The 21,665-nt window shown below is 36.5% G+C and overlaps 1 protein-coding gene across 3 annotated transcripts in view; it reads right to left on the bottom strand.

Annotated features, from left to right (window-relative positions):
- The window catches only part of Nost (Nostrin), a 227,041-nt gene that overhangs the window by 13,668 nt on the left and 191,708 nt on the right, over nt 1-21,665 (bottom strand). For all 3 annotated transcript variants that reach the window (XM_069844338.1, XM_069844337.1, XM_069844339.1), the window contains 3 exons: nt 7,521-7,664; nt 5,226-5,523; nt 1,722-1,810 (listed from right to left, as the gene is read on the bottom strand). In XM_069844338.1, coding sequence (XP_069700439.1) covers nt 1,722-1,810; nt 5,226-5,523; nt 7,521-7,664 — 531 coding nt within the window. The remainder of the gene's footprint in view (nt 1-1,721; nt 1,811-5,225; nt 5,524-7,520; nt 7,665-21,665) is intronic.

Below are 21,665 nucleotides of genomic sequence, written 5' to 3'. Positions count from 1 at the left end.
AAGAAACATTCCAACAACGTAAAATCCCGAACTAGCTCTGACACCGTACACAACGGCGCATGCGTCGAATGAAGTTCGGTATTAGTTCGGAACACGTTCTGAATTGCTTGCTGGAACAAACCTACTGTATTTGAAATTTCCTTCTCTCTACTGCATTACTTGTCATACACAAGACAAATTTTCCTCATAGCACTAATTTAACGTAACTTCTTCATGCATTTCATCAATTTCAGAAAAAAAAAAAAAAAGAGTGTGCTTGCATAATTTGGTATCCACGGTAAATAAAATCTTATGTTCTATAAAACGACGCACTTGAAGGAAATCTAGGTTTATATTGGCACTTTTTTTCTTTCTGAAGCCATTATATTAATGGAAACAGCAGGCATTCCTCTGCATTATTCATTAAATGTTTTTGTGCGAGATTGTGCGTATTTGCTTGTTTTCCGCACCCAACCAATACGCGGTAAGTGTGAAATACCACATTCAGTATCCCCAACGTAACACACATAACAATTTCCCTCTTCTTACCGCTTAAGCGCGACATTCATTTTACTGCTTTAGGCTTTTACATATTATTTTTAGAGACGTTTAACATAGTAATAATTATAAATTGGAAACTTACCACTGCAATTTCACCTAAATTGCAATGTTAATTATTGTTTTTAAATATTTGCAAAAATTAAGTAAAGTCTACTATTCCACAAAACTTATTGCATTCCTGATACAAGTAACATTAAGGAAGCCGTGAAAAAATCAACAAGATTCCAGATGCGGATGTTATTACTGCAATATGTTATATAAATAATATTGTTAAAATATTAAAATGAAAAATAAATCATTACATAACCTTACCGTTTGTTTTAAGTTCGCATTTATAGACTAGGGGAAAAAAAAGATAGACGTATATCACGGCCTGCTGGAGTATAGTAAACACAGAAAACATTTTATAGCAACAATGTTGAAGAAAGATATTTTGGTTTTCCGAAGTTGCCGTCATTAAACAGAAACCAACATGGAGATTTCATTGCAACTAATTAGAAATTCGTGTTTCAGGTATGTAATAAACGATCTTCGCACAAAATAATGTACGATACACGAGCGGTATGTTTGTTTTCATTTTCTCGGAAATTAAAAAAGCTCAACTACGTTTCGCTTTTTCAATCTATTCCTCGACCATGAAAACGTCAACATACCGCTCTTGTAACGTAGGCTATATTACTATTGTGGTACCATATCCAATTTAATGTCCATCCTAGGTAGTGCAGAGCATGTCAAATTCTGGAAATCAATAGATTTGCAAAATTTACGATATTCTCGAAGGAAAATCTTTGGATATACGTACATAAAGACTTGCTTCTCTCTGTGGAGCAATTATCGTCTTTTAAGTACGCATCAGTAACATCCTGTGACGTCGAAAGAGTCTTTCCTCGTTATATGAATATCTTGAGAGTCAACAGATACAAATTTACAGTTTAGGTAGTTATAAACTATAATTCATCCCCTTACTTTAAATGTGGAGGCAAGCACAACTACTTCTCAACACTAGAAGGTGCAATGCTATATTTTATGAAATTTTAATGCATGTTTTGGACATATTTTATACTTTTTAATGGCATAGTTGCATGTACATTGTAGAAGTTTTTATAGTACGAACTCCTAATCCTAGTAATGGGTTATTGCTAGGTGTTTCAGTTATGAAGCCTTTGTGCACATTTACTCACCTTGCACGCTCGGCCCTCATGCTGAATGTATAATACTCCACATCCGCCTTTTTCACAGCCTCTTCTGCTTTCCGTCGCTTTGACTCCAGCTGCAAACAAAAACATTCGGTACTGACACATTGTTACTTTTGATTTTGAAGTCTTTACCTTGATATTGCGCACAGGTTAAAGTGGGGAAATACTTATTTTCTAATCCATTTTGAATCTTGCGTACACTACTTTTAACACTTGAATATAAGTAATTGATTAACTAGCGGACTTACTCGTTTTAATTATATAAGTCTGTGCGGCTTACATCTGTTTCGGTGCTCCATCACACCATCCTCAGAGGCTACTAGATCCCGGCGTCATCTCGAACTTCTCTGCCTGTTGTGTGGTGCGTTTGATTGTTGAAAAGTGTTGAAAAGTGGAGTCAAATAGTGTGTGTGTACTGAAATTGATCTGTGTGTTGAGAATTTGATCAGGGTGTGTTTTAGTGTGTTTGTATATTTCATATTGTTTTAGTGTGTTGAGTTTCTGGTTCTTGGGTTGTATATACAACCCACCCTGATCAAATTCTCAACATACAGATCAATTTCAGTACACACACACTATTTGACTCCACTTTTCAACACTTTTCAACAATCAAACGCACCCACACAACAGGCAGAGAAGTTCGAGATGACGCCGGGATTTAGTAGGCTCAGAGGATGGTGTGATGAAGCACTGAAACAGCTGTAAGCCGCACAGACTTACATAATTAACACGAGTAAATGCGCTAGTTAATCAGTTGCTTATTTTCTGTTTTATTTCCAACTGCATCCTTAAAAGGCATATACGTATAAGTGTAAGCACTAATGATGGATAATATTTTGCTGCATGTAAGGATAACCATTCCCGCATGTGTTGTTTGATTATGTAGTTTCCAATGACAAAACAGTCTGAACTCAAATTGTATCAAACTGAACGAGAGTGAACTTTGTTAACTACGACCTTGCAGTTCGGTGGTCCAACATTTATTCTTAATTAACAAATTAAGCAGTCTATTAATTTTATGTAAAAAACAAAATTCAGCTTATAGACTATACTGGGTGTTCATTTCAAAGTGTCATGACGTCACTGTTGTGAGTCAGCGATTTGAAGCGAGTTTCAAGTTTTATGTCAGAGAAGTTGCCTATTAATCAAGGCGTTCAATCTGAACTTGAGAACGTGTACGGTACAACTTGAACGTCGTAGCAACAGATGGTTGCCTGTACGGTCTGTGTGCTACCATAACCTCTTTCGAGCTGTGTTTTGCGTGGACAAGTCGTACGCAGGGTATTTGTTATCAACGGTTGCGTACGGCAACATTCCACAACACAAATCAAATGCTCCGTGTCCATGTTGAGCATTCAAGTTAATGTCAAACAAATACTGTACGTAAGTGATAGTCTTAACCCTCTTCCCATATCCCGACAGTAAGAAAAAAACTCACCTCAGTACGTGTTTCCAAACAGTTCACATTCCTGCCACTACCGACGTTACCGTGCGTATCGGTAAGTACTCTTCAGAATGAACGCCGTACTTGCTAGGCAACTTCTCTGGAATATAGGTAATACGCTTCTGCGGAAATGAAGGAAGATTGATTTCTCTAGGCTCATCGGCTAGCCACATGACGGCATACAGCGAGCCATGACACACTTTGAACTGAACACGCAGTAGTTCGTTCTATCTTCATTTAATTTGCACCACATACAAGGTGAAAGTGAAATAATCCTGCAGATTGAAAGGAACGATAGGGTACACTGAAATGAATAGAAAACCTGTATTACGTTTTGTGATTATATGCACGGTTAATTAGACAATTAAGTTCAGTGGTCTGGCAACATCGCAGCTAATACAGTCCTCTTTCTTCTCGTAATACAGATGTAAGAGGTCAACGAACTCAGGTCTGTCTCCCCGTCTCTGTCTCTGCTACATGGTAGCATAATTCAGTGGCTTGAAATTAGTGGTTTTTAAATTAAAATTACACGAAAACTGTTCACGATATTGAAATACGCCAGAGAAATAAATGATTCTTTATTAGATTTCCTATCGATTTAGACAAAACTCACGATCCTACTCGCGATAGTTATTGAATAAGAGGGTGTTAAACATTTACTCACTTACTGGCTTTTAAGGAACCCGGAGGTTCATTGCCGCCCTCACATAAGCCTGCCATTGGTCCCTATCCTGAGCAAGATTAATCCATTCTCTATCATATCCCACCTCCCTCAAATCAATTTTAATATTATCTTCTCATCTACGTCTCGGCTTCCCTAAAGGTCTTTTTCCCTCCGGCCTCCCAACTAACACTCTATATGCATTTCTGGATTCGCCCATACGTGCTACATGCCCTGCCCATCTCAAACGTCTGGATTTAATGTTCCTAATTATGTCAGGTGAAGAATACAAGGCGTGCAGTTCTGTGTTGTGTAACTTCCTCCATTCTCCTGTACCTTCATCCCTCTTAGCTCCAAATGTTTTCCCAAGCACCTTATTCTCAAACACCCTTAACCTATGTTTCTCTCTCAAAGTGAGAGTCCAAGTTTCACAACCATAACGAACAACCGGTAATATAACTGTTTTATAAATTCTAACTTTCAGATTTTTTGACAGCAGACTGGATGATAAAAGCTTCTCAACAGAATAATAACAGGCATTTCCCTTATTTATTCTGTGTTTAATTTCCTCCCGAATATCATTTATATTTGTTACTGTTGCTCCAAGATATTTGAACTTCTCCACCTCTTCAAAAGATAAATTTCCAATTTTTATATTTCCATTTCGTACAATATTCTCGTCACGAGACATAATCATATACTTTGTCTTTTCGGGATTTACTTCCAAACCTATCTTTTTACTTGCTTCCAGTAAAATTCCCTTGTTTTCCCTAATCGTTTGTGGATCTTCTCCTAACATTCACGTCATCCGCATAGACAAGCAGCTGATGTAACCCGTTCAATTCCGAACCCTCTCTGTTATCCTGGACTTTCCTAATGGCATACTCTAGAGCAAAGTTAAAAAGTAAAGGTGATAGTGCATCTTCTTGCTTAAGCCCACAGTGAACTGGAAACGCATCTGACAGAAACTGACCTATACGAACTCTGCTGTACGTTTCACTGAAACGCCTTTTAATTAGTCGAACTAGTTTCTTGGGAATACCAAATTCAATAAGAATATCATATAAAACTTCTCTCTTAACCGAGTCATATGCCTTTTTGAAATCTATGAATGGAAACAATCTGCAGGGGTAGATTATTTCACATCCACCCTTGTATAATCTGAAACGCAATTCACGGCTTGTTGCTGTTTCTATCTCTACCACTCCATGCAGAAAGTAAAATAAAAATAAATATATATAAATAAATATATATTCATCCATGGTAAAGCAGTGAGATTATTTGTCATTATGTCCAACTGTCACTTCTTCTGCCTAGTCACTAAAATGAAATAATCATCTTGGTACTAATAAATTTAAAAAGCAGACTGAGTTGGCAGGCCTACCTTCGCACTCTCCTTGTCCTTGCTGGCCTGCTGCTGCCCCGTGCCTGCCAGGTGTAGGTGTGTGGTGGAGGACGCCCGCCCAAGCCTCACGTCCAGCATAGCGTCCTGCAGTTTCTCGTTTTCCCTCGCACAAAGAAAGCTCTGCTTTTTGCTCTTGCTTTCTGCAGACCTCCATTCACCCAGGCTCTTTCCCGTCTTGTCCACAGCTGCTTCCACCGACTTCCGGATCCGATGCTGGGCCTCCACCAGCTGCCGGAGTGGCTTTACCACCTCTTCGCTTAACGCTGTAGCAAATGCCCTGCACACACCCCGGCCAAACTTGTCAGTAGATTGGTAATATTTGGCTTACATGGAAGTAAGCTTGAATGACCAAGTGATATTTATTACAGATACCAATTAGAGTATAAATGTGCCGAGTTATATCATTACTCAATCACAAATGGATATCATTTAACGACGCTTGTTATACAAGAATGAAAGCATAATGTAATTAAACAAATTTTAATGTTATCCACAAATGCATTCTATTACACAATCCTTTCATCTTTTTAAGAATCCTAAATTTCTTTTCCCTTTTGGTTCGTAATTCAGCATTAAGAATGGATTCTGGAAGATGGCCTAAATTAATGCAGAATTGTCAATCGAAAGCGGAAAGAAACTTAGGAAAATTCTTCTAAAGATGGAAGGATTCTGTAATGTAGAGACAGTAACATGTCTTCATAGGCCTAACACTCGACAGGATGATAATGATATCAATCATGATGGTAATGGAGAATAATAATAATAATGTATGACTTGAGGCTTTCCCGGCGTTTGATGTAGAATAACTCTTCCCGGGTTCTCAGCCAGGTGAGTTGGAGATTAGCTTCCAAGATTTCGATGGCTAGCTCTGCCATCTTCTTCAGGGAATCTCATTGTCTCATTCCCTGAAGAAGATGACAGAGCTAGCCATCGAAAGCTTGGAAGCTAATCTCCAACTCACCTGGCTGAGAACCCGAGAAGAGTTATTCAATAATAATAATAATAATAATAATAATAATAATAATAATAATAATAATAATAATAATAATAATAATAATAATTTTTCTCTACCGCAACGAGTAATACGCTAAAAAATGTCTCAAATGAGTTCGAAAGGACAAAAGAGAAGTTTTCACTGAACCAATAATTGTGTTTCGTTCCACTGAGCTGTACTCTATCGAACAATTTTGAATGACTCATGTATTTTAACTGAACCAGTGAACTTAATTTTAATGGAATTCCATGGGAACATTATGGCATTATAGGATACCTCAGTATCGTACATAATGCAAACATCTATATGAATACAGTGTTACATTTTTATTTCCTCATTACACACAAAATGGGTAAAGAGACATATTGTGATCTGGGAAATATTGGTTTCAATTTCCATTGAAATTCATATCATACAAGAAGATAGTTTTTGCCTACAGTTTGCCTGTCTGTGATTTCTCTTAAAGTTCTCGGCGGATTTTCTTCATATTCAGTTCCTACGAGTCAATAACACAAAATTACATACTACCGGTAGGCCTACTTAAAATAATGTGTAATGATTTTCTTCTCGAATAAAATATTTTATTGGCCAAAATAAAATTTCAAATTAAAATCGTATGCATTAAAATAATTAGGTACAGGCACATATGTCGGCGGCCGGGTAGCTCAGTTGGTAGAGCAGCTGGCTACGGACTGGAAGGTCCGGGGTTCGATCCCAGGTGGTCACAGGATTTTTTTCTCGTTGCCAAACTTTCAGAACGGCCCCAAGGTTCACTCAGCCTTCTATAAAATTGAGTACCGGGTCTTTCCCGGGGGTAAAGGGCGGTCAGAGCGTGGTGCCGACCACACCACCTCATTCTAGTGCCGAGGTCATGGAAAGCATGGGGCTCTACCTCCATGCCCCCAAGTGCCTTCATGGCATGTTACGGGGATACCTTTTACAGGCACATATGTCAGAAATTATCTATATAATGTTTACAATCAAAAGCTTCAGATAACTGTTCTAAAACTTGAAGACATAATATACATGAATTGTTAAAAAATTAAAGTTTCCGTAGACATTAAGCATATATAACATATGTTCTTACAGACACTGAAGGCTTGTAAGAATATTTAATTCCCATTGAAATGGAGAACGTTTGTGTAATTTAATATCACTTTTTTACTTTAAAGTAGACCTACCTTAAAATAGTAACTTTAGAGGTGTTAAACTTAATTAACACTTGTGTGTTGCTTAAATTATGGCTGCCATAAGACTAGCTAGGGTCAATTAATTCTTACCTGTGAATCTCGCTTTGCGCCTCCATTTGCGTGCCCGCACGCTGCCATGCCTGGTTTACGGTACCAACGGAATCCTTGGAGGCCTTTAGAAGCTTTCCCGACAGCTTGCTGAGACTCTTGGCATACTGCGTCTCTGCTTCAGACCTTCAAAGTGCAAATACATCAATTTATCATTTTAAGGCACCATAAAACATAAGTCGGGTTTTCCAAAACTTTATGCAACCACAAAGCTCGTGTGTAATACCTAAATTTACAGGATCTTCAAGATTACTTGTATTAATTCAAATATTAGTTAAAACAGAGTAGTAATAATTACCATTACGAAAATTAATATTTTTTTTAGATTTAGATTTTATTTAATAATAACATATACATAAAAACGTTACATTAAAATATCCCGAAAGAACAAAGCTCGTGTTCGGGGACAGTTCCGTTACATAGATACACATACTTTGTAGACAAAATACTTAAGAAAAAAGCTCACATAAAGATTGTAATAAAATTAGTAAATAATAATACTAATAATAACTGAGCGAAAAAAGAGACGATGTTTAGATTGGTGGATTAATATTAAATTATTATTAGTAGTATAATTAGTGCAGGTCATGTTGATATAGTAACCAAGATAAAATAGAAAAATACACTTAGGATAGAAATAAACTTGTTTTACAATACATGGTACATAATATATATACACAGGGAAGTCTGGCATATAAATTTTTTAATTCTGGATCTGAAAATTTCATTGCTTAAAGTAGTCAATTCTGGATGAAATTTTATTATCGAATTATATAGACGTGGACCATAATTTGTACTGTGTAGTAAAGCAGCAGATGTGAAATATTTAGGTTCAACTAATATGTCTATATATTTTCGAAATGACCTACCATGTCTGAAAGTGAATGGCGTGGTAAAGTTTTGTTATGTAGGGAATAATGGGGCAGGACGGGGAAGGGGGCAGGACGGGGTATAGCCTCTATCTTCCCAACAAGTAGTGCAATCTACCTAATTTTTTTTTAGAACTTCGTCAACTCATGTAAATATATCATCACACAGCACTTACTGCCATTCCTTGCATATGTTGTATGTTATTCGGTTGCTGCATCATATGGTATCATTCATTTGCAACTTTAAAGTGTTCTCTTGTCACACGAAAGTAGAAATGAGATTTATTTAGATAATCTATTTTAATGTCATATTATAGAGTGCTTACCTGGCTTTTAATTCCGAAACTTTCTTAAATTTCGTGCGTTATTTTTCCTGGAAATACCTCATAACTTAGAAATTGTGACTATGGGGCAAAACGGGGTGGGGCATAACAGGGCAGTACCCCGTCCTACCCCACGTCATATTTAATTAAATTTCTCCTCCTGTAATGGGGTCTTTGTTCTGTTGTCAGAAGAAGGTTGGATTAGATGCGTATCATGTCTGAATTGGCTCACAATTGTTGTGCAGGAGTAGACACTGAAGACGAGGATGCCACGCACATTTGCGTATTTTGTGAATGACTTTTTCTCAAGTAAACTTGTAAAATGTTGTAGTATTCACACTTTCAGTATATAATTTTTGTCACTTTTGCCATTTAATTATTAAAAAAAAATAGATACCCCATTTTGCCCCATACGTGGGGCAGAACGGGGCAAAATACACATTTCGGAAAAATAATTAATTTTAAGGTTATAATAACCGGATTTCACTCGAAGTGCATATTTTTTTAATAGTTTACAGTGTAATAAAAGCATATATGTCATAAAACCCATACATTTACATTATTTGATATCAAATAAAAACATTCAAACATTAACTATCCCGTCCTGCCCCATGTTCCCCTATCTAAATATGTTTTAAGTTAGAATTTCACCACTTTCCTTCGAGGATGTCAAGACAAAAAGCCCACCTGCCATACATAATATTACCGAATGATGCAATTTCTTCATAAACTCTAAAATATAAACCGTTGTTCGAAAATTATGAAATAACACGGGTTATATACAAGAATAGTGGAATGATTAGGATGGCACGAAAAATCAAGAACTATTTTTTCACAGTTCTCGCAACAGTAACTTAGTTTATGTCTGAAATGTGAAATATTTTTCAATTAAAATTGGTTATTATAAAAAATAATCTAGCACTGAAATTATGGCACTACTATCTATCTATTATTCCCCTTTAGGGGCAGGCACGGACTGGGACTGTCCTCACATGCAGGCCGCTCGGGTAGACCCATTGTACTGCCCGAGGTGGAAAGGTGTGCATGCTTTAAGGCCTTCCGCCTTACAGATCCCCCCGCGGTACCTCAACCTCGGTCCCACGAGTTACCATGAGCCCAGTGGAGAGCCCATGGTGCATAACACTACCACCAACAACGAATGACCACATATCCGCGGGTCCAAGTCCGGCGGCAGCCCGCAGGCGACTCTATATCGGTCTAAGCCGCAACCTATGAAAGAAACTGAGACTATGATGAAAGAGGAGAAGTGTAATTTTTTGGCGAAATGAATGCGCGATCCAACGCCGAAAGTTATCCAACAATTCTACTTCAGTTTGTTCAGGGGAAAACCTCGGGAAGAAAACCTCAACCAGCTAACTTGCCCCAACCAGGATTTGAACCCGGGCCCGCTCGTTTCACGGTCAGACGTGCTGTTAGTCCACAGCGGTGAACATGGCACTGCTAAGTACGAGTAAAGTTATTACTAGAGTACAGTCAGAAAGTACCGGAACTTCTTGTGGCAACGCCATGCCGTATAGGCAACTTCTCTGCCTTGTCCGTGTGGTATGTGACCTTCTCTCCAGGCGTATATACTCAGTGTAGCTTCGCATGAGGATTGGGAAGATTAACGTAGCCGGAAACTAATATAAATACAGTGCAGCTTTCCGCTTCGTTTAATGAAGGCGTGAAATACAGTGCAGATTTCCGCTTCGTTTAATGAAGGCGTGAAATACAGTGCAGATTTCCGCTTCGTTTAGTGAAGGCGTGTAATACAGTGCAGATTTCCGCTTCGTTTAGTGAAGGCGTGTAATACAGTGCAGATTTCCGCTTCGTTTAGTGAAGGCGTGTAATACAGTGCAGCTTTCCGCTTGGTTTAATGAAGGCGTGAAATACAGTGCAGATTTCCGCTTCGTTTAATGAAGGCGTGAAATACAGTGCAGATTTCCGCTTCGTTTAGTGAAGGCGTGTAATACAGTGCAGATTTCCGCTTCGTTTAGTGAAGGCGTGTAATACAGTGCAGATTTCCGCTTCGTTTAATGAAGGCGTGAAATACAGTGCAGATTTCCGCTTCGTTTAGTGAAGGCGTGTAATACAGTGCAGATTTCCGCTTCGTTTAGTGAAGGCGTGTAATACAGTGCAGCTTTCCGCTTCGTTTAATGAAGGCGTGAAATACAGTGCAGCTTTCCGCTTCGTTTAATGAAGGCGTGAAATACAGTGCAGATTTCCGCTTCGTTTAATGAAGGCGTGAAATACAGTGCAGATTTCCGCTTCGTTTAGTGAAGGCGTGTAATACAGTGCAGATTTCCGCTTCGTTTAGTGAAGGCGTGTAATACAGTGCAGATTTCCGCTTCGTTTAGTGAAGGCGTGTAATACAGTGCAGCTTTCCGCTTCGTTTAATGAAGGCGTGAAATACAGTGCAGATTTCCGCTTCGTTTAATGAAGGCGTGAAATACAGTGCAGATTTCCGCTTCGTTTAGTGAAGGCGTGTAACACAGTGCAGATTTCCGCTTCGTTTAGTGAAGGCGTGTAATACAGTGCAGATTTCCGCTTCGTTTAGTGAAGGCGTGTAATACAGTGCAGATTTCCGCTTCGTTTAGTGAAGGCGTGTAATACAGTGCAGATTTCCGCTTCGTTTAGTGAAGGCGTGTAATACAGTGCAGATTTCCGCTTCGTTTAGTGAAGGCGTGTAATACAGTGCAGATTTCCGCTTCGTTTAGTGAAGGCGTGTAATACAGTGCAGATTTCCGCTTCGTTTAGTGAAGGCGTGTAATACAGTGCAGATTTCCGCTTCGTTTAGTGAAGGCGTGTAATACAGTGCAGATTTCCGCTTCGTTTAGTGAAGGCGTGTAATACAGTGCAGATTTCCGCTTCGTTTAGTGAAGGCGTGTAATACAGTGCAGATTTCCGCTTCGTTTAGTGAAGGCGTGTAATACAGTGCAGATTTCCGCTTCGTTTAGTGAAGGCGTGTAATACAGTGCAGATTTCCGCTTCGTTTAGTGAAGACGTGTAATACAGTGCAGAGCATAGAGGTAACATTAAATTTTGTGTTAAACTCTGTAAAACATTTACTGAGACTTGTACATTACATTACGACGAAGTGAAGGAAAGTGGCTAGAAGCATTTGAAATGTGGATATTTTGAGAAGAATGGAACGTGTGAAGTGGACAGACAGAATAAGAAATGAAGCTGTGCTGCAAAAAGTGGGTGAAGAAGAATGATGTTGAAACTGATCAGGAAGAGGAAAAGGAATTGGTTGGGTCACTGGCTGAGAAGAAACTGCCTACTGAAGGATGAACTGTAAAGAATGGTGAACGGGAGAAGAGTTCGGGACAGAAGAGTTCGGAGCAGAAGAAGATATCAAATTATAGAAGACATTAAGATATAGTATATTGATCATATACAAAGACTAAGAGGAAAGCAGAAAATAGTTAAGATTGGAGAATGGTGGATTTGCAGTTAAAGACCTGCTCTTGGGTAGAACACTATGTAGGTTCTATGTATGTAATTAGGTGATTCGTTGATATTTATATTTGTTGAGCATCTACATGACGAAGACTAGAATATGTATTTAGGGTCTACATAGAAATACTAGCGCTACATAATTATGATAATTAGTTGCCATTAAAACACAAAAAGAAAAATGTTCATTTATAATAATCCGCATGTTTGACAACTGTGTGTTCAGTGAACGTGAGAGATTAAATATACACAGCGAACCTTAGCACAGTCAACTTGTGTGGGTGAGAATACTGCTATCCGGCGGTTAGCGTAGTTAGTACACCATAATGGACGTGGCGCGGCGCTATGGATTCATCCTTCCCTTCAGGATATAAATAGTACGAGCTCCATTTTAATACGTGCCACAAGGGATTGACGAAACCCACAAATGAAGATGCTTGCCCTCTTTTGTAAAACCACGAATAAAAAGCTCATTGGTATCAGCCACAGCCTGACGCTAGATCAGGGCTGGGCACATTATGTGATTCTGAGAAATGAGCGCTGTGTGCTTTAAAGAGCGGTTCCTGCGAGCGTGGTGACGTATGCATACTGTACGTCATTTAGTGTCGGTGCAGTGGTGACTCTGCAATATGAGGCGAATTTTGAAGACGGAGCTTCAGCCCATACATTAAAGCGGCTGATGAACATGATAATGATGATGATAAGTACTGTATCACAGAATATTCCGAAATGACATTAGTAATGCAGTATTTTTTTTAATATAACCTAACTGATTAAGAAGTTCAATATCCAACGGCATTATTCTTTATAACATGCTACTGAATATGACAAATATGTTGGTAATGAACGCCATAAATTAATACTGTACAACAACTTAAAGAAAATGTTTCTCAGGTACTTTATATCAGAGTATCTATTTGATATTTATATTGCATTATAAGTTATTATATATTTAGTAATATATAATTTTGAATTATACAAGTGTTCTGTTATATCACAGTATAGTATGTTACAATTTATGATATATATCATATCATATCATATCATATCATATCATATCATATCATATCATATCATATGTCATGTCATATCATATATCATATCATATCATATCATATCATATCATATCATATCATATCATATCATATCATATATCATATATCATATATCATATATCATATATCATATCATATCATATCATATATCATATCATATCATATCATATCATATCATATATCATATCATATATCATATCATATATCATATCATATATCATATCATATATCATATATCATATATCATATCATATATCATATCATATATCATATCATATATCATATCATATATCATATCATATCATATCATATCATATCATATCATATCATATCATATATCATATCGTATCGTATCGTATCATATCATATATTATATTATGTATTAACAGGATGATAATATGCAATTAGTGAGAATTAGCTACAAAATTTGCCACAAAATTGCAAGGGAATTGAAAACATTCAACGAAGGTAAATTCAGCAAGCGATGTTTACTTACGTGTATATTGGCAGGTGATCTCTATCCACAGGAAGTAGGGGAAGTGGAAGCCATACGCCTGTCTCGTAGAACAGTGGTGAGGAGATTGCAGTATGTGCGTATGGGTTATGTAAATAGGCTACTGTAAGCGTAATGATTTGTGTGTGTGCATAGAGCGAAGTTTATTTCATTAAATTAATAAGAGTGTTATAAATTCTGTAATGTACAATGGATTGATGTAATATCCTTATAAACTATTATGTACCCACAGACTGAATGAATAAAACAGCCGTGGCTCTTGTTATATTAATGCAGGGAAGGTAACTGTAATGCGAGTCCGCCACTGCGTGAGCGTTCTGCTCTGGCTTGGTATTGAAGTGCCTTGCGGAGCGAGAGCAGCTCTGGCCGGCTGTATGGAGCCGCTCTCATGCACGGCCCTGCTCTAGATAATTATTTATATTCCTCAAGGCATATATTTACGGTGACTTACAATTCACTCAGTCATTTTTACAGTGTTTTAATCACTGTCGGATAGCCACAGTGAGAGATAGGCCTATGTATGCGATAAGGGAATATTTCATTAATTTCGTTCTCAGTAAATCGTATTTTAACAAAAGCTGCTGGACATCATAGGGCGAAGAACTCTGGCATTGTCATTGAAACAGTGTGGCTGTCAACCTGTCAGAAGTCACTTCCTCTCTTCCCACGATTCTACAATGTCTTAAAATAGTGTAATGATATATACTGTGTCAAGCGCCATGCGAAACATCGCTGTCATACGGGGGACTAGCACAGTTACGAATTCTACTGATGGCGAAGTTCTTGGTACACTGCTGCATGGCGTATTACTCTTTATAGTAGATTAAGTTATATAAATATAATATTTAGTTTTATAAATTTACAAATAATATATGATTAACTACTTCAACATCATCTGGAGTCTGACTAGTGTAATATGTAGCTAGTCGACAATGTATGCAATGAAAGGGGAAAGGAACTGGTCACCCTACCGCATTATCTCCTGACTAGTTTCCTCATAAGTGGCGTCTTCTTGATATCACTTGTGAGGTTCAGACCTGTCTTCGGATAGTTGACTAAACAACAACAATATCATCTGGAAGTGGTAGCATCTCGAAAAAGTTATGGACTATTTCCTTATCCCATACAAGAAATAGTTTTTCGATTAAGATATAAACTACGCGTACTTCAATACACTATTATCATTAATTAATCCCTCGGTGAAGGGATAAACCAGGTACTTCAATGTCTATCAGTAATAGTTTCTCGACTAAGGTATGAACTACTTCAATGTCCCCTATGAATAACAGTTTTGTGACTAAGGTATAAACTACTTCAATGTCCCCTATCGGTAATAGCTTATCGACTAAGGTATAAACTACTCATTGTTATCTATCTGTAACAGTTTCTCGACTAAGGTATAAACTATTTCGATATCCTCTATCAATAATAATTTCTCGAATAAGGTATGAACTACTTCAATGTCCCCTATCGATAATAGCTTATCGACTAAGGTATAAACTACTCATTGTTATCTATCGGTAACAGTTTCTCGACTAAGGTATAAACTATTTCGATATCCTCTATCAATAATAATTTCTCGAATAAGGTATAAACTACTTCAATGTCCCCTATCGGTAATAGCTTATCGACTAAGGTATAAACTACTCATTGTTATCTATCGGTAACAGTTTCTCGACTAAGGTATAAACTATTTCGATATCCTCTATCAATAATCATTTCTCGAATAAGGTATGAACTACTTCAATGTCCCCTATCGATAATAGCTTATGGACTAAGGTATAAACTACTTCATTGTTATCTGTTGGTAATAGTTTCTCGACTAAGGTATAAACTACTTCGATACCTCTATCAATAATAGTTTCTCCATTAAGATATGAACTACTTCAATGTCCCCTATCGGTAACAGCTTATCGACTAAGGTATAAACTACTTCATTGTTATCTATCGGTAACAGTTTCTCGACTAAGGTATAAACTACTTCGATATCCTCTATCAATAATAATTTCTCGAATAAAGTATGAACTACTTCAATGTCTCCTATCGATAATAGCTTATCGACTAAGGTATAAACTACTTCATTGTTATCTGTTGGTAATAGTTTCTCGACTAAGGTATAAATTACTTCGATACCTCTATCAATAATAGTTTCTCCATTAAGGTATGAACTACTTCAATGTCCACTATCGGTAATAGCTTGTCGACTAAGGTGTAAACTACTTCATTGTTATCTATCGGTAACAGTTTCTCGACTAAGGTATAAACTACTTCGATACCCCTATCAATAATAGTTTCTCCATTAAGGTATATACTACTTCAATGTCCCCTAATAATAACAGTTTCGTGACTAAGGTATGAACTACTTCAATGTCCCCTAATAATAACAGTTTCGTGACTAAGGTATAAACTACTTCAATGTCCCTATCAGTAATAGTTTCTCCATTAAGGTATGAACTACTTCAATGTCCCCTAATAATAACAGTTTCGTGACTAAGGTATAAACTACTTCAATGCCCCTGTCAGTAATAGTTTCTCCATTAAGGTATGAACTACTTCAATGTCACCTAATAATAACAGTTTCGTGACTAAGGTATAAACTACTTCAATGCCCCTATCAGTAATAGTTTCTCCATTAAGGTATGAACTACTTCAATGTCACCTAATAATAACAGTTTCGTGACTAAGGTATAAACTACTTCAATGCCCCTATCAGTAATAGTTTCTCCATTAAGGTATGAACTACTTCAATGTCACCTAATAATAACAGTTTCGTGACTAAGGTATAAACTACTTCGATGCCCTTATCAGTAATAGTTTCTCCATTAAGGTATGAACTACTTCAATGTCACTTAATAACAACAGTTTCGTGACTAAGGTATAAACTACTTCGATGCCCTTATCAGTAATAGTTTCTCGATTAAGATGTGAACTATCCACTGCGGTCTCCGGGTCGATTTCCAGTTTACGGAGTGCACAGTGGACCACCCGTGCCTAAGGATTTTTGTAGCAATCTACACTCTTATTAAAAACGATTAAAGTATAAACTACTTCAATACCCCTATCAGTAATAGTTTCTCCATTAAGGTATGAACTACTTCAATGTCACCTAATAATAACAGTTTCGTGACTAAGGTATAAACTACTTCAATGCCCCTATCAGTAATAGTTTCTCCATTAAGGTATGAACTACTTCAATGTCACCTAATAATAACAGTTTCGTGACTAAGGTATAAACTACTTCGATGCCCTTATCAGTAATAGTTTCTCCATTAAGGTATGAACTACTTCAATGTCACCTAATAACAACAGTTTCGTGACTAAGGTATAAACTACTTTGATGCCCTTATCAGTAATAGTTTCTCGATTAAGATGTGAACTATCCACTGCGGTCTCCGGGTCGATTTCCAGTTTACGGAGTGCACAGTGGACCACCCGTGCCTAAGGATTTTTGTAGCAATCTACACTCTTATTAAAAAACGATTAAAGTATAAACTACTTCAATGTTCCCTTTCAGTAATAGTTTCTTGACAAAGATTTGCACAACTTCAATGTCCCCTATAAGTAACAGTTTCTCGACTAAGGGATGAACAACTTGAATGGCCTCTATTAGTAGTAACAGTTTTTCGACTAAGTATATAAACTACTTTAATGTCTCCTGTGATTGTTATGTTCACAACTAAGGCATAGGTTACAGATAATAATTAATTATTATTCATAAAAACACAGAAACTTTATTACAAAGTTTGTTCGCTAGGACGTAGGTGCATACACTTCATGGTGATAAGGTTCAAATAGTCTAACATTTATTACTGTAGTTCATTACTTGACGAATAGTTCTGAACATTTTGAAAAATAATTATGAAGATAATTATGAGTATATTGATACAATTTCACAGAATACTTACTTCGCCTGCCAAGCGACAACATAGAACAATATAAAACAAGACATACTGTACAAATACACATGTCTATTTTGGATAGGAAAAAAGTAATCGCAATTTGTTGATGGGAATCCAACCGATTCTGAGACCACTTATTTGCAACAGCGTGCTCTAACCCTGATTTCACGATGTGATATCCAATTCACACTTGCTGCAACGGACAGGTCCCTGAATTATATAAAGAATGATGACAACTTTGAAATACAAATTCAAGGGAGCGTGAAGTCGAGGCGAACGTTGGTTCACTGACCCAATGTGAGTGGCAAAACCACTTGATTGATTTCGTAACACCTGGACCGACCATAATTTGCAGTTACACTTGAATTCCTGGCTGTCTATTTATAAAGATCAAATGCTCATGTTATTAAATACTACATTTCTTTTCATCTATAGTCTATATCTAGAGTACATAAATATATGTACATTCTTGGAAAGATAAATTGGCCATATGATTTCTCCGAAATAAAACTTCAACCGTAAAGTTGCGGCCATATTTTAATATCGATTTTCATTTCCCATTTACAGTTTGCTTTTAAGCTTGACGAGATTTTAACCGAACGACTAGCTAGAGCATCGGCTTTCCACGCTAGTAACCCGGGTTCGAATCACAGTTGTTCAATTTGCAATTTCAAGTGGGCAAAAATTGTGTTAGATGGTAAATTTTCGCAGGGTATTCCCGTTTACTAGAATAACATTTTGGTAGATGATGCTTAATCTGGTCTGCCGCCTTGGCTCTATGGATAGCGTATGCGGTTCCATTCAAGGAGTCCGTTATCGATTCCCAGCGCGGACAATGGAAGAAATTTCTTTTCCGTCCACGAGGCTGAGTGTTTGTTCCTCGTCTTGTACTTGTTTTGTGATGTCGTCGCGGTGACCCTACATTGTACTGGCCACACGATCGGGGAGGTCTGCATTGTCAGAAGGTCCAGTGTTGGTCCAAATACACCCTTCTCTATACCGCATTGGATTGTAAATCGGTAAAAGGAGATTAAATAATAACACAAAGAACAAGAAAAATACTAACTACAAGTTATTTAAAATAAATAAATAAAATAATAAATAAATAGATAAATAAATAGGTAAATAAATAAATAAGTAAATAAATAAGTAAGCAAATAAGTAAATTAATAAGTAAGTAAATAAGTAAATACATAAATAAGTAAATAAATAAATAAATAAATAAATAAATAAATAAGTAAATAAGTAAGTAAATAAATAAATAAGTAAGTAAATAAGTAAGTAAGTAAATAAGTAAGTAAATAAGTAAGTAAATATATAAGTAAATAAATAAGTAAATAAGTAAGTAAATAAATAAATGAAAAAATAAATAAATAAATATAGAAGTAAATAAATAAATAAGTAAATAAATAAATAAGTAAATAAATAAATAAGTAAATAAATAAGTAAGTAAATAAATAAATAAGTAAGTAAATAAATAAAATAAGTAAATAAATAAATAAAATAAGTAAATAAATAAACAAAATAAGTAAATAAATAAATAAGTAAATAAATAAATAAAATAAGTAAATAAATAGAATAACTTTTTTACATGTTAGAAAAAAATTACATAATAAATAAGTGTGAAATGCTATTAGTTCATTCTAGACTACAACATTCTTCACTATATAAGAATGAATTTGGTGAAAAAATGAATGATCTAGGACCTAGGTCAATTGGAAGCGAAGAAATGCTTGCCGATTTTTTTTTTTTTTTTCCCCCACAAAATTTTTGCCCAGTGCCCCCCAATTTTTTTTCTGTGTGCTTTTGCATTCCTTTCATTTAACTGTAAGAAAGTAGTAAGTGAATTTTGAATTACACTGAGGGTAAATTGTAAATTTTTCCTCCAAGAGTCAATGCATACCTTAAGTACGATTGAGAACTTTGACTGGTGAATATGAGATCGTAATCGAACATTAGTAATTACGATTATTTCGTGTTCGGAATGTAGAAAACATTCTGATTAGCCTCCTGAAATATTTTTCTTCTTAGTCTAGCTCTTAACTGTTCTTAAATCCCTCGAAATGTCTTTGCTAAGTGTATATCTGATTTTCTTCAAGACCTGACAATTTTAAACAGAGAGCCATGTTGTGGGACTCCCAAGACAGAGGATCATCCCAACCGTTGCTTACGAGATTATACAGTATAGTCTCGTAAGCAACGATCCCAACTCAGATCTAATTTACGTAATTTTAAAGCTACTCGCCCAGTAGTTGCACAGACGGCATTCTGCCAATCACGCTATTAGAGAATCAAAATGTTCGGAACGGAGTTTCCAGTAGGCGGTCGAGAGGAATGCGAGTCTGTCGCTGTGGTTTCAGACGTGTAGGCCTATCATATGTTCCAGCACTCGCATTGCCAACAGGAAGCTACAAAGTTCAATAAAGCAATGATCCAATTTAGGCCTATGCATTGAAATACAGGCGAAATATGTTGCAGCTGCAAGCGACAGCTGTTAAATTACTCTGCTATTGAAACGGCGAATAATTTACATTGCAGACACAGAACTCTGTACGTAAAAAATCATTTTATCATCTATAAACGCAACCTCAGTTAAATGCGACTGTAACACGAAAAGCCATAGCAATAATTACTTATGTCTCACTTTATCAAATTCGTAACAATACAGAAGATATTGGTTAATTCAACATTTATTTTTTATTTATTTATTTATTTATTCTGGTGTAGTTAAGGCCATCAGGCCTTCTCTTCCACAACACCAGGAATACAAATACAATAATAGAAATAAACAGAGAAAAAAATACACCATATAGAAAGTAAAGCTACACAAGAAATAAAGAGAGAGAGAAAGAAAAAACACTATAAACAAAGCAAAGCCACACAAAAATATACACAGGTTGCAGTCACACAAACTTTAAATGAGTGATTAAGTATCATAATTAATTGTATCCTAACTAAATAACTAGCATAAACAAGAAAATTGCAATTTTAATCTAGATTAAAAAAGAAAAAGAAAAAAAAACACAAATCAATACTTTTAGCAATACCTAAAAACATTAACTAAGACAAAATTTTCCAATTTAATTTTGAATTGTGATAAAGTCCGTCATTAGGTAACGAATTCCAGAGGCGAGGTATTTCTACAGTATAGGAAGATGAGTATAAAGACGTTCTATGATGAGGGATAGAAAGAAGTGCTTGATGTCGGTTTCGAATAGTTGTAAGAAATTTAAAGCGCGATAAGAGATAATTCGGAGTAGAAGTATGCATGATTCTAAACAGAAGAGACAGTGAATGTATTGTTCTACGTTCCTTCAGACGCCCCCATGAAAGTAACTGGAGGGAAGGTGTTATTTGGTCAAATTTACGAGTATTGCAGTAGAATCGTATGCACACATTATGAACACGTTGTAGTATAATATTGGAATTATTGGATAATTCGGATAAATATTTATTCCCATTGAAATTCCTATTTAAACTAATGTTAAAAATTCACATTTATAGTCTGCCTGGGTGGCGCAGTCGATAGAGTGCTGGCCTTCTGTTCCCGATGTTGCGGGTTCGATCCCGGCGTAGGTCGATGGCATTTAAGTGTGCTTAAATGCGACAGGCTCGTCAGTAGATTTACTGACATTTAAAAGAACTCCTGTGGTTCAAAATTCCGGCACACCAGCGATGCTGATATAACCTCAGCAGTTGCGAGCGTCGTTAAATAAAACAATTTAAAATTTAGAAATTCCACTTAGCCTATATAAAAGTGAACACAACTATGAACGTGAGACGGGGGTAGACGTGGCCGCTATTCTGCAATCAGCCACTGAAAATGCTGCAACGTTGTCTTTAGTTAACGAAACGCGCTAGCTAGCTAGCTATGACTAAGCCTTTTTATGTTTTTTTACGCGTATAAAATGTGCAGTGTGAGACAGAGAGAGCAGCTACTATCACAGTCTGGTATATACAGTCACGAAGCTTGAGTTTATGAGGGTACTAGGAACAATAGACTGTGCA

Source organism: Periplaneta americana, chromosome 13 (genome assembly GCF_040183065.1).
Source record: "Periplaneta americana isolate PAMFEO1 chromosome 13, P.americana_PAMFEO1_priV1, whole genome shotgun sequence".
In the NCBI taxonomy this organism is placed as follows: domain Eukaryota; kingdom Metazoa; phylum Arthropoda; class Insecta; order Blattodea; family Blattidae; genus Periplaneta; species Periplaneta americana.
This window is presented reverse-complemented; position numbering and strand designations above follow the sequence as displayed.